Raw genomic sequence first — 13,556 nt, 5'->3', positions numbered from 1 at the left:
AGCTCCCTGGCTGGGGATTGATCTGCCAATAGCTTAATAGTGCTGAGACTTAACCCCTTGCACCACCAGGGAGGCCCCAGCTGGGTTAAGGGGGGAAAAAACACTTTTCCCTTCGAGTTCCTCTTGATTCCCAGGAGAAGGGGTACCTGGATGCTGGCACATATTAGTCACTTTGGCACAAACACCTTATAGATGGAGAAAAACTAAAACTCATTTTTATGTTCTCTTCTCCCTCTCTGCCTTCAGCATAGACTTGGTTCCCTTAAACCCACAGACCTGTTGAGAAGTGACTTCAAAAAAAAGTGGTTACCAGTATATCAAGCACTCTGGACTTTCCAGCACCATCAAGATGGCATCCCTCCAAAGAGAAGTGGTTCAATACTGAGGATCTTCAGATGATAATTCTGTCCATTTGTGTTTCATTTCCCAAAAGTCAGGGTTGGCTTGTAAAAAGTTGCTAAACAACATGTGAAGTGTAATATGTCAACCCTCACTCAAAACTTCCCCTGGTCAGAACATCAGGTGAAGACTTCCCTGGGCCTCAGGGTGGTATTCTGATTTTGATAGTCCATAGGAGAGGGGAGTTTGAAAGTTGTTGTAGACTGTTAATGCTTGTCTGGCACTGTTCTGCCTGAAATACCATGATTATTTGTGGAAAGTATCTTTAACGAAACTGGAGAGTTTGAAAAAATGCCATGTGTTAAAATTCACATGTAAGTACAAAAAAATGAAACTGGGCACCCCTATAAAATCAAAAATATGGATGAACACTAAATGTATGACCCAAATTCTAAGCACATGGAAAGTTCATGCTCTACTGCTAGTTCATCTGTCTCACCTAGCTGTTAAAACTAGGGAGACGACATTCAAGAAATATGCCAAAATTTCAATCTCAATCTGACAGAAAAAATTTATGTTCCACAGGTCCTACCAGGCAGTAATGAGTTCTTTTATCACCTGATATCAGTATCTAGAAGCAGACCTGAGGCTTCCGGAAAAATCATTCTAGAAGGGAATTTGATAGAGACTCATTAATGACAACCTGAAAGGATTTGTGCTTTCTTTCTTAGCTCGCTATTCCAATGACTTCATTCAGCTCATATTTCAATTCATCCTGAAAAATGAAAGAGGTTAACATGTCCTTTGTGGGGTAATCGGGAGGATCAATTTCGACTTCTAGGTGAACTACTCACATAAATTTCCAAAGATCAAAATTACCTAAGTAAATGGTGTGTGCACAGCAATCCCCGATCAGATTTCACAGTTCAGATTTTCAATACCAAAATGTAATCAACACTACAATACTCACTTTTAGTTTCTTGTTTAGTTTACAGCAGTATCTGTACACCATTGCCAAGTTCAGAGGTCCAAAATCTGCATAGAAACTGAGATTTTTTTTAAAAGCAGTAGTTAGTAGAAATATAGTTTCTAGAAACATCAGTGCTTATTTTTATTTTCAATTAAGGTGATAATCAAATTTTTATTATCTTCAGGGAGAAAGGTCAGCACATCATTGATTCATAGTAATCCAAATAATGGTATCACCCTACTAACGCCATCCAGTTATTGTAACCGGTCTGTTAACTGGGAACCAATTAAACAGCTTTAAGTCCCACCTCCATTTATCTCCTTGACAGGATGTTAAAAGGATTGAGAAACAGGCATGAAAAGGACCACCACAACCATAATATGTAGGTGGCTGACATGTCCTCGGTTCGTTTCTTTACAAATCTACTTAGTCATATTCATGAGCTCTGGGTTCGAACTGCAACTCTGCCATTCAAATGGTGCTTCAATTCTCAAATATCTTAAACTCAGTGGTCTTTTTTTCAGTTTCGTTCTGCCTCAACTTCCTGTATTATATGATATGCTGGCTCACCTCCCTCTGTGTACCTCATTACATCTTCAGAATACAACACTCATGAGATCTCGCCCCTCCAATGTCAAGTGTTTAACTAAGAACCCAGTGGAAAAGAGATTGCTCCTACGCTGGCGACCAATCACAGTCTTTTTCATCTTCAACTGCCTAACGGACCTCAAATCTACAGATCCCTCCAACACTGGGAACTCAGAATGTATAAAACTCAACCCATTTTCCTTCTAATCTGCCCTCCAGAGTAAAAATATTTTGCTTCTCCCAGTAGCTCAGGCATGAATCTCCCAACCACAATAGGACACAAATAAATCCTAACTGAATTCTCATATATCAAATTGGCTAACATTCCAAGCAACCCCTTCTTTATCCATTCCTACTTTAACAACAAAAGTCTAAATCTTCATCTCACACCTTTACTGTTTAAATTCTCTCTTCCTCATGCTCAATCACCCTACATTCCACTCTAGAGATTAATCTTTGTAAACTCTCATATATCCTCCCACTATTCAAAAAGATTTAATGGTTCCTCATTCCCTTCAGAATGATTACTTGGTCCAGCAATCAAAGTCCTACATGTCACATCTTTCACTTTCAGGCTGACCACATCTCCTACAGGTCCCATATGGAAGCTTCATTCTAACAAATATGAACATTCCTCATTCTCAAGTACTCCATGCATATTCTTTTTTTTTTAGGATTTATTTATTTATGCATACAAGAGCTGAGGTGCAGGACAGAGGTGCAGGGGGTGAGAGGATTCACCAGAGACAGAGTGGTAACAGAACAGGCAGACTGACGAAACACACTGCTGAGGGGAATAGCAGGTGAGACAGGAGAGGTCTGCTGTGCCATGTGGGTCAGTTCCCTAGCCAGGGATCAAACTCATGCCCATAGCTTCATAGTGCTGAGACTTAATCCCTTTCACCACCAGCGAGGCCCTATGCATATTCTTAATCCAAGCCTATGATCACATTGGTCTCTTGGCCTGAAACACTCTTTTCTCATTCATTACCTGTAGCTTCCTCAAAATCCAGTTCTAATCCTACCTTCTCCTTTTATACAGCCTTTCCAATCACGCTTAGACAACACTATGCATCTCGCAAATTCCCAAAGCGTAGCAGCTGAGCCATTCGGGTATTACACAGATTATCACACACCATGAATTATCTTATGCATGGGCCCGACCTGCCCAACTACGTGTAAACCTCTCACTCAGAGATTGTATCTAATACCTTATGCACTTAGTAGGATGTTCTGCTCATAATATAAAACATCAACAACTAAGTCTTCAGTATGAATATTTTTCTCATGACGGCGCAAATTCAATTTAGAATATACCATAAATGAAATAAGCCATAAACTACAAGTTTATAAAAGATCCATCCCCCAAAATGCCTTTATTTTGTGGTCAATTTTTTTTTTTGCTACTCAAATTCCACTATCATAGTTACATCATTATACTACATCAAAACTAGCAATAATCACTTGTCTTACATAAGAGCACTAAGCTTGTACATTTTATCCATTATATCAGTAATGTTTTAGAATTTATATTCCACGTAACACTAAAATTAGCTGTCCTTGCAAACAGTCTTCATGACAAGAAAAAACAGAACAATGGCAATACCTGATGGGTACCCAAATACTATCCCAATTAAAAAGAGAGAGAACAGGTCTCCCTGATGGTGCAGCAGGTTGAGCACAGCGCTGTGAAGCTGTCCACAGACTCTGCAGTGTGGGTTCGATTCCCGGTCAGCCAGAGAGATACCCACATGGCGTGGAAGACCTCTCCTGTCTCACCCGCTGCTCCCCTCAGGAGTGTTTTCAGTCGTCTGCCTGTTCTGCTCCCTGCTCTGTCTCTGGTGAATCCTCTCACCCTCCCACTCCTCTGGCCTGTACCCCAGTTCTTTTATAAATAAATAAATCTTTAGAGAGAGAGAGAGAGAGAGAACACAGAATTGCCAAAAAGGAAACATGCAATGATTTGAGATAAAAGGGTCTTGATTTACTGCTAATGTTTCCCTTAAGGAAACAGGTTGCTGTAAAAATGTCAGAGAGCTACAATGAAGGTATACCTCTTGATCACACTCCCAGGTTAAGGGTGGAAGAGAAACATGCAATCTTAACCTAGATGATCCCTCATATATTTGAAGCTCAATGGGCCAGCTTTTTTATCCCAGAAAAGGAGTAATGGGCTTCAAGTCACACTAAAAAATTTTTTCCAAAAACTTTGCACAGTCAAGATTAACTTAGACCAGCTCTTTCAGAGTCAGAACTGTCACAAAAACAAAGTAACAAACTCTGTAAAGGTCCTTTATATATCCTTTTCTTCCAGTTCATACAGTTCTAAAAATATATATGCATTTATAATAATATGGTTTTGTGTGTATTGTTTTCTAATAAGCTAAATATATTTCTAAAATGTCAAGATCATTGGGCAAAAAAATAATCATAGTTGCTGACACCATGCCGAGTTATCACTCAAGTTAGTGATAAAAATAAGATGCCAGAAACAAAGAAGACATCTCCCAACAATATGCTGCTTTGCTAGAATCTTCCTCACCAGTGGTGGAAAAATATGGAAACACTGATAAGCCAGACCTAGAAATACTAGAGGAAAACATTAAGATAAAAAAATCAATTGACACTTTCAAACTGTGTTAGAAAGTATAAAATATGTACTTGGGCACCTGAAATCAAGTTAGGAGAACAAAATTGCTGGACTCAAGGTAGAGGAGGAAGAGAATTGGAAGATCATCACCCCAGGGACAGTGGAAAGAGAAGGAGAAATAGGTAAGCCCAGTAGAGACACAATTAAGGAAATGTATGGCTGAACATCTTAAGTCTGAAGGCAGTGGACAGCATCTTCTCCATTCTGGCCATTTCCAGAGATTCCCAGTACCACAACCAAACCTGAGGTCACACTCTTATGGGAGGGAAGGAGGGGGAAGCTGGCCTCTTGTGGGCAGGGAACACTATCGTTATATTGTTGTTGTTTTTTTAAAGATTTATTTATTTATGCATGCAAGAACTGGGGTACAGGCCAGAGGTGCAGGGGGTGAGAGAATTCACCAGAGATAGAGTGGGGAACAGAACAGCCAGACCGACTGAAATATACTACTGAGGGGAGCAGCAGGAGAGCCAAGAGAGGTCTGCTGCACCATGTGGGTAGCTCCCTGGCTGGCTGGGGATCGAACTCGTGCTACAGAGGCTGTGGACAGCTTCACAGCGCTGCGCTCAACCCCTTGCACCACAGGGAGGCCCTGTGGTTATATTGTTTTACTGTTCCAGAGTAAACTCTCTCCTCAGAATAAATACATGAACAAAGGATGACTCTCCCTTACCTATTTGAATATTTCCTCTTATTACTACACATCAGTAACAGAAAGAAACTCATGAATTAAGTGAAAGTCAATCTGTTTTTAATTCCATATGTGTAAATGGCTAAAATCTTATGTTTTCATGTTCTAACAGGAAAGAAATTAAAACAATTGGAGTCCTGAAATCGGGCTGGGAGGGGAGGGAGAATCATCTACTTATGGGGAAGACGAAGAAAGGGGAGCTCAGGGTGAGAGCAAATATTTACCAGGGTCACCCACTTTCTACTGGGCCACCCGCTACCTACAACATCTAGTCCTATTTGAAGAGAAATAGAAATTGAGCCTAGAAGCCTTTTGTTATATCCAGCATGTCTAGGTCTTCTCATAAGATTTAGGAAGTTTGTGATGTATCATTATTTTGTGGTTTTGCTTTTTTTAGCAAACTCTAACTTCAGTGAGTCCATTCCCAGAGGAATCATTGTTTAAAACACTGTTTCATCTGAAAATGTTCAACTCCTCAGCAAGAAGATAAGCTATATTCCAAGCAATAATCACTCAACAAAATGTAAGAGCACTTACTCCAAGCACTCCCAGTTGGCATACTAATCAAGGAGTGCTGATAGTACACAAAACAATAATAACTACTTCATAAACAGGATGAAAAACTTCTTAATGATCAATATAAGGCTTGTCAACTCTACCTTTACCAACACTGTGGACACTTTTTGTTCATTCACTCATTCAAATATTGAATGAAGGGGCCTCCCTCGTGGCGCAAGGGGTTAAGTATCAGCACTATCAAGGTATCACCAGCCACTGCTGCACAAGTTTGATTCCCAGTCAGGGAGCTGACCCACATGGCACAGCAGACCTCTCCTGTCTCACCCACTGCTCCCCTCAGCAGTGTATTTCAGTCAATCCTCCTGTTCTGCTCCCCACTCTGTCTCTGGTAAATCCACTCACCACTCCATACCTCTGGCCTACACCCCAGCTCTTGTATGCAAAAATAAATAAATCTTTAAAAAAAATTGAATGAAAATTTACTGACCACCAGTCACTAACCACAAGGAACTCACAACTTAATGAGAGACAAGCAAAAATCTTACTACAGTGTGAAAAATGCTAATATGGCCATATCCACCCACCCTACCCTCTCCACCCCCCCCCAAAGCACAGTGAGAGAGAAGAGAGGTAGAGAGACAGAGACAGAGAGAAACTTCAGTGAAGTTGAGCAGCACAGCCCCCTGAACTACACCAATACCTATCAGGAAAAATACCACTGATTCTTCCCATCAGTGGAATATTATCAGCAGCCCTCCAGTCAGATGATAAAGTTCCTATTTATGGCTGAAACTTATAATGATGAAACTTAAAAAAAAAAAAAAACCCTCAAATGTTCAGCAAACACTAAGATCAAGGTATAAATCCAAGCTTTTGCTCAAACCCTTACCAAAAAAAAAAAAAAAAAAAGTCACAGTGATGTCAACATCAGTCAGACAGTTTGAGGGAAAACTAAAGTCCATTAGGAGGAAGGAGTTCCAGCCTCAACTTGCTCACTCAACATTCTGAGCTTGATATCTCAGCCTCTCTGGGCCTCCACATCTTCATCTATATCAAACAAAGCTGCTGAAATAGATGGCTTCAGAAGTTTTTTCCCACTATCATACCATATATCTTATTATCACATCAAATCTCTATCCATTATATATTAAATACCACGATATACTATAGTATACATTAAATACTAAAATATAATGGATTACATATTGTATGTATAACATTATAGACAACCACATATAAATATTTTTTTAAGATTTTTTTTTATAGAGGCATGTTTTATTTATTTATTTGTTTGTTTGTTTGCTTTGTTTATACAAGCACTGGGTACAGTCAGAAGCGCAGGAGGGTGAGAGAATTCACCAGAGCCAGAGCGGGGAGCAGAGCAGGCAGAAGGACCGAAGTACACTGCTGAGGGGAGCAGCGGGCGGCAGGAGAGGTCTGCGCGCCATGTGGGACCCTCCTCCGGTGGCCGGGGAGCAGCCAGGGATCGAACAAGCGCTGCAGAGGCCGGGGGCAGCTTCGCAACCCAGCGCTCAACCGCTGCACCACCGGGAAGGCCCACCACATATAAATATATTCCTCACCTGATCCCTGATCCCTCTCCTATCCACCTATTTCATTCAAGTATTTGAGAAAGAGAAAGAGTCTAGACAGCCTGTAACTACAGTTATCCACACATAAACCCGCTCAACAGTGCAAATGTTTCCATCTGGTGCCTTCTGCCCTGTCAATGTGTTTCTGGAGTCTGGGTGCTGGGGAATCTCCCTCAGAGAGATTCCTTGGGCAAAGGGTCAAACTTCTCCCTGAAACTCACTATGATTTCTGCAGAGTGGGTGAACTGCAGATCAGAAAGCAACTTTGTAAGGCAGGAATCTTGACATCACAGCCGTTTACTTATCTCATAAAGTTTAACATGTGTTGAGCCCAAAAAGGAAGGAGAAAACCCCTTTATCAACTCATTGCATCCTCTGGCACATTATCTAGGGTTTTAGAGATATACAGGTGCACAACGCTGCAAGTATGAGGAGACTTTTGCACCAAATGCCTCTTTCGCCTAAGGCAAAGAGCAAGACCAGGTCAGGCTTCCGCTGCTGCTTCTGTAAGGTGGGCCAGTATTGCCACTTTGCCTTAAAGCCAAAGAACAGGCTAAATGGTATCAAGAAAACTTCCAGCATCAGGGTTTGTAATTCTGTGACTTCCCTTTCTGGAGTAATTAATTTAAAAAAAAAAAAAAAAAAAAAAAAAACCCTTCCAGATCCAGATTAATGAAAACAAAAGGAGACTTCTTCAGGAATGCAGCCGCAAGATTAAAATTCACTCCCACAGAAACATTCTCCAGCAGTGGAAATTAACTCCTTTATTCAACAGCAGCTATTGAAGGCAAGAGGCCATGCAGACAGTACACCCAGGGATTTGGTGGAAAACAGAATGATGACTGATATCCTGCACATAAAAGACTAATCCGCCTCACATTTCATAAAGCAACTGAGACCCTGGAAAGGAAAACAATGACTCTGAAACCTGTGGTAATGTTCACATTACCTCTCTAAGCTCTTGGAATTAAAATCAAAACCCTTAAACATGCCTGTGAGGTCCAAAGAGGTACAGCCCCTTACCTGTGTCTCTCGGGGACCTCATTTTCCACCAATTCCCCACTTCATTACTAGAAAGCGCCAAGTAAGAGATTTCTTTCAGTTCTGCCTCGGGCCTTAGCACATTCCCTTCCTGTCCTAATTAACATCTACTTATTCTTTAGGTCGCAGCTGCAGTCACACTTCCTCAGAGAATTCTTCCCTCATCCCACCTTATTTCACCTCTGCCCTCACCCTCTCTTAACACACACACACACACACACACACACACTCATTTACACACACTTGCAGGTCAGGCTCTGTCGTTAAGAGCTTTCAAATATCTCTAGGTCTTTCCTTCATAGTCCTTCCTACCACTCACTGAACTGTAAACTCCTTAACAACAGGCCTGGGTTCTTACTAGAGCATCCAAAGCACCTCGCGCTAAGATGACTAAGTAAATGCATCAAAGACTGAGATGCACTTGTGTCAGCTGCAAATATACTGCCTTCCTCCATTCTAATCCTTCTAAACTATTCAGCAGGTTAAAAGTGGGAAGACACCTGGTATCACATTTTACTAGCATTTGGTACAAAAGAAAACTAATATAAATAGGGCCTCCCTGGTGGCGCCAGGGGTTAAGCACCACACTATGAAGTAATTCGCAGCCTCTGCAGCACGAATTCTATCCCCGACCAGCCAGGGAGCAACACACATGGTGAAGCAGACCTCTCCAGTCTTGCCCACTGCAGTGTATTTCAGTCAGTCTGCCTGTTCTGTTCCCCACTCTGTTTCTGGTGAATCCTCTCATTCCCTGTGTCTCTGGCCTGTACCCCAGCTCTTGTATGCATAAATAAATCTTTAAAAAATAATAAAACTAAATAGAAAAATTTGACAAAAATCACCTAAGACGGAAGGCCCGGTAAGAAGGAAAATGGTGACCTCATTGTCCCCATTTCAAGCACGGAAAGCGCAGGAGCACCCCATTCCTAGAGGTACCCATCTAGCCTGCATCTTTATCACAGGCTTGCTCCCAATATGGCCTGCTCCAGAATGAAACCCCAATCTAGTGAGTACTCACCCTAAGTACACATTACCCAGCTCTTTTTTTCTTGGGAGTCCCTTCAATTCATCTCTTTTTTTTTTTTTTACTCTGCATAGAAGAACGGAGGTCTACGCCAGAGGTGCAGGGGGTGAGAGGATTCACCATAGAGTGGGGAGAACAGGCAAATTTACTGAAATACACTGCTAAGGGGAGGAGTAGGTGAGATAGGAGAGGTCTGCTATGCCATATGTGGGTTAGCTCCCTGGCAGGATATCAAACTCATGCTATATTGGTGATAGCACTGAGACTTAACCCCTATGCCAGCCTGGAGGCCCTAAAATAATCTCACGCCTTTAGTTTTGGGTTTCCTTGAATTGTAAACAATCTGTTGTAGAGCATGGGGAACAAAACACAAAATCTGACACTAGTGAAAGCATCCTGCAGAGCAGGGAAGCCATGCTTTTACACACTCAGCATTTACAGCTTCCTAAAAGAAACCATTTTAACTTTTCTCTATTGTACAATTAGGAAAAAATAAAATGCCTCAGATTAATTCAACTGCAGAGAATAATTTAACTACTAATATAAAATAATGTAAATGCTATGTATTCATTCCATCCATGCTTTATTTGTTTGTTGTTTTTGTTTTGCTTATACATGCACTGGGTACAGTCAGAAGCACGGGAGGGTGAGAGAATTCACCAGAGCCAGAGCGGGGAGCAGAGCAGGCAGAAGGACCGAAGTACACTGCTGAGGGGAGCAGCGGGCGGCAGGAGAGGTCTGCGCGCCATGCGGGACCCTCCTCCGGTGGCCGGGGAGCACCGGGATCGAACCGGCTCCTCGGGCGCTGGCAGCTTCGCAACCCAGCGCTCAACCGCTGCGCCACCGGGGAGGCCCTCATTCCATGTTCTTAAACAGAAAAGAAATATACAGAATAAGAAATCAGTTATACAAGGATCCCCAATTCAGAAATCCCACCAAGCTGGAATATAAGTGAAAATGACAACTAAGTCAAAAATAAAACCATGTTGTTTCTTTCAAAGTCTGCCATAAAATCTGTGCCCTTTGGCCGTGTTTATGAGAGTATCAATTTCAAAAAGTCTATTAAGCCTTATTTTGCACCACATGATTGTAAATGTGACATCTAGTTTCTATGTCCGTAGTAGATTAGACTCAGCAAAAGAACATAAGAAGGAGGCAGTTATCGTGGCTGATACACTAACAGTAATGGCAAAAGCTAAAGTGACAATAAGTAGCATTTAGAAAATATCAAATTCATGATAGCTCGTCATCAATAAAATCTGTCTGAATACATTAAAATCACTAAAAGACTCAAAATGTTTAGCAAACAAGCACCATCTGGTACATAAGTAGAAGGACCTTTATTCTTTAGGAGGCCCTAAAACTATCCCTGAATTACAGTAAAACAGTACAGCCATTGTATTCATAATGAAAGAGTCTTGAGTATTACAGGGGAAAAAAGTAAATCATAATCAGTACATTCTTTAAGAAGGCATAAATGCAGATTCATTTTAGAAGGGTTTCTATAAATTATAAAACTGCTTTGATATCTGAAGATGTAATTTTCCAATTCTTTGGAAAAGCTTTGTAGATGCTTTTGTAGCTGCCTCACTGAAATACCACATTCCCAAATAAAACTGGATAAATGCATTCCTAGAGTATATCCATCTACCAAAGAGATCAAATAGGAAACAAGACATCTTTTCTGGCTCTCAAGAGAAAATTAAAATCTTATAAGAACAAGTCCAAATTGGCAAATTCTTCAGTTTATCATAGGATGAAAACATCCTTAAGACCAAAATATTAAACTAATAAAGTTTATTCAAAAACTACAGTTCACACTATTTCCTATTAAGGAATTCACTATCAAGCACAAATCATTGTGATAATTCACCAGATGTTTCCAGGTTACTGAGGACTGAGAATAGTATGCACTTTCAATAAATAGAGAATTTTGGATGTTCTCATTCATAGCTGACTCTTTGGAAATATTTAGTTGATAAATAAAACTAACATTTTTGTGGCAGTAAGTTGAATATCAAGCTTTATAATTTTTGAAACAAGGATATCTACACTGAAGTGTTTTTAAAAGCCCAACTCAAGTCAGTGCGCCAAAAAGAACTTGGGATAAGCTGTTCTGCTTCCCTCTCCAGACTTTAAACAGTAAGTATCTTGATATCCAGTACAGACAGTCTATTTTCTGCCTAAAGTTCACAAAAGTTAGATTCCTTTTTTATTTTCATTGTAGATCCCCCTATTCTTTTGCTCTTCATCCCCTAAATAAAACAAAACAAAACTACCTTAATATACTTTAAGGTAACCCAAGGCAGAAACTTTGAATTTTCCTTCAATTTCTCCTCCCCACCCTCATCTGATTTGACCAAATATAGTCAATCCATCCTTATGAGCCTCTCCCTGTTCTGGCCTTTCTGTTGCCCTTGTTACAACCCTAACCCAATCCTACCTAGGCCTTCCAAGCTCCCAGTCACAGGGTACTAGTCCTAAGCAGAGCCCTAAGAAATCTCCCCAGCATTCATAAACCAGCAGAACTGAAATCCTAAAGGCTTTTCATAATCCAGTCCCCAACTACATGTCCAGTCTGTGACCACAACACATTCAAGTATTATGCCTCACCTAACAGAATCTTGCTATTTCCAAACACTAAAATCTCTCTCTCCTTCCTTCCTTCTTAGTCGTACAACTTAAAATTTCTTGAGCATCATCTCTGTGCCAGGCACTGTAAAAACAGGTAGTACTTGTCCTGGCAGCAATCATAAAATGTACTCTATGCTCTTACACACCCCTCAAAAGCCAGTATAAACTTCGCTCTGCGAAGCCTTTATCACCCTGGCAATAGCAACCTCGACCTTTCTTGGATTCCTTGCACATATATGTGCAGCTTTTGTCATTTATTGCCCTGCACTATATTTGTTCCCATGTCCTTCTTTATGATTTGTGTGTCCCCAAAGCATTAGCACAGTGCTCTGCACCAAAATCAATCCCTTCTAGTTACTTCTATACAATTTTCAAGTTACGCTCTATCACTTCACATAAAAACATGTCGTCGTTTTTCTTTGTCTTCTTTTTATAAAGCACAAAGATGTACTGAGCTGTGGCTAAGTAAAAGTCATTTACTACCAGCTTTGGAATGTGTTTATGAACTTGCAGATGAGAACATCTGATGTCTTAGCAATCTACTTCAAACAAAATAATGAAGCCGCCCTGTGGTGACCTGGCTTGGAAAGAACTTGGATGGCAGACAGCTCCCTATGGGACTCCCCAGCAGCCCATTGGATCCCTCTCCCTGACTGCCTTACCACCTCAATTAAATGTTGTGTTTTCACCCAGCTTATCTGAAGCAAACTGCAAGAACTAAATAACAATTTGTCATCATGAAAATTAGAGACCAACTACCCACAGTGAATGTTTAAGAGGTGAAAGCACACACTCACATATGAACAAGCCTAAAACTCATGTGTTCAAAACAAGAGGATTGAAAACAAGTGGCCTTGGACAATATGAGGTCATTTTTGCAAGATTAGGATAGGAGAAAGGAGGAAGAAAGTATATATCTCTCATCTTATTAAAGCTAAATAGTTTTGTAGGTTTTCAGGAGAATTCCAAGCAGAAACCATTACAACTTAAGTTATACCAGCTAAGCAGCAAGAACATTTCACCAGACCACCTGCAAAAGCAGTTTTGTAAGTTCATAAAAACTGTACTTCTTTTGTTTTCACCCATCCTGTTATACTGTATAATTGACTAATTTGATTTCCTCTCTTTCTTTCTGTGTGTGTGTGTGTGTGTGTGTGTGTGTGTGTTTAGCAATCCACTGACAGGAAAAAAAGCAAAATTGGACAGACAAAAGTGGAATTGTAGAAAAAAATTTTCTTACTGCCACCACCCATTCCTTGATACAGCCTGAACATAAAGTTTGTGCACACACTGTCCACAGCACATTTCTCACCAAAGTCATCATCACCCAATTTAAAAGGTCAAGCGTACGAAAGAGCTGTTCTGCATCTTCTCTTCAAGTCTTGGGCTCAGGACAAATGGGAACTTGCTGGAAGGATAACAGCATGGACTCCAGGGTCAACTGCCTGTGGTCTCTACCCTGTCCCAAGGACTCACCAGTTCAATGACACCTGGTTCTCCTTTACCCC

At 40.8% G+C, this 13,556-nt stretch overlaps 1 protein-coding gene across 4 annotated transcripts in view; it reads right to left on the bottom strand.

Moving 5' to 3' along the window:
* CDC14A (cell division cycle 14A) overlaps window positions 1-13,556 on the bottom strand; it is a 191,020-nt gene that overhangs the window by 164,339 nt on the left and 13,125 nt on the right. For all 4 annotated transcript variants that reach the window (XM_037500698.2, XM_037500699.2, XM_037500697.2 and 1 more), the window contains one exon: window positions 1,310-1,385. In XM_037500698.2, coding sequence (XP_037356595.1) covers window positions 1,310-1,385 — 76 coding nt within the window. The remainder of the gene's footprint in view (window positions 1-1,309; window positions 1,386-13,556) is intronic.

Source organism: Talpa occidentalis, unplaced genomic scaffold (genome assembly GCF_014898055.3).
Source record: "Talpa occidentalis isolate TD23 unplaced genomic scaffold, MPIMG_talOcc4v2.1 talOcc4.9, whole genome shotgun sequence".
Classification (NCBI taxonomy): domain Eukaryota; kingdom Metazoa; phylum Chordata; class Mammalia; order Eulipotyphla; family Talpidae; genus Talpa; species Talpa occidentalis.
This window is presented reverse-complemented; position numbering and strand designations above follow the sequence as displayed.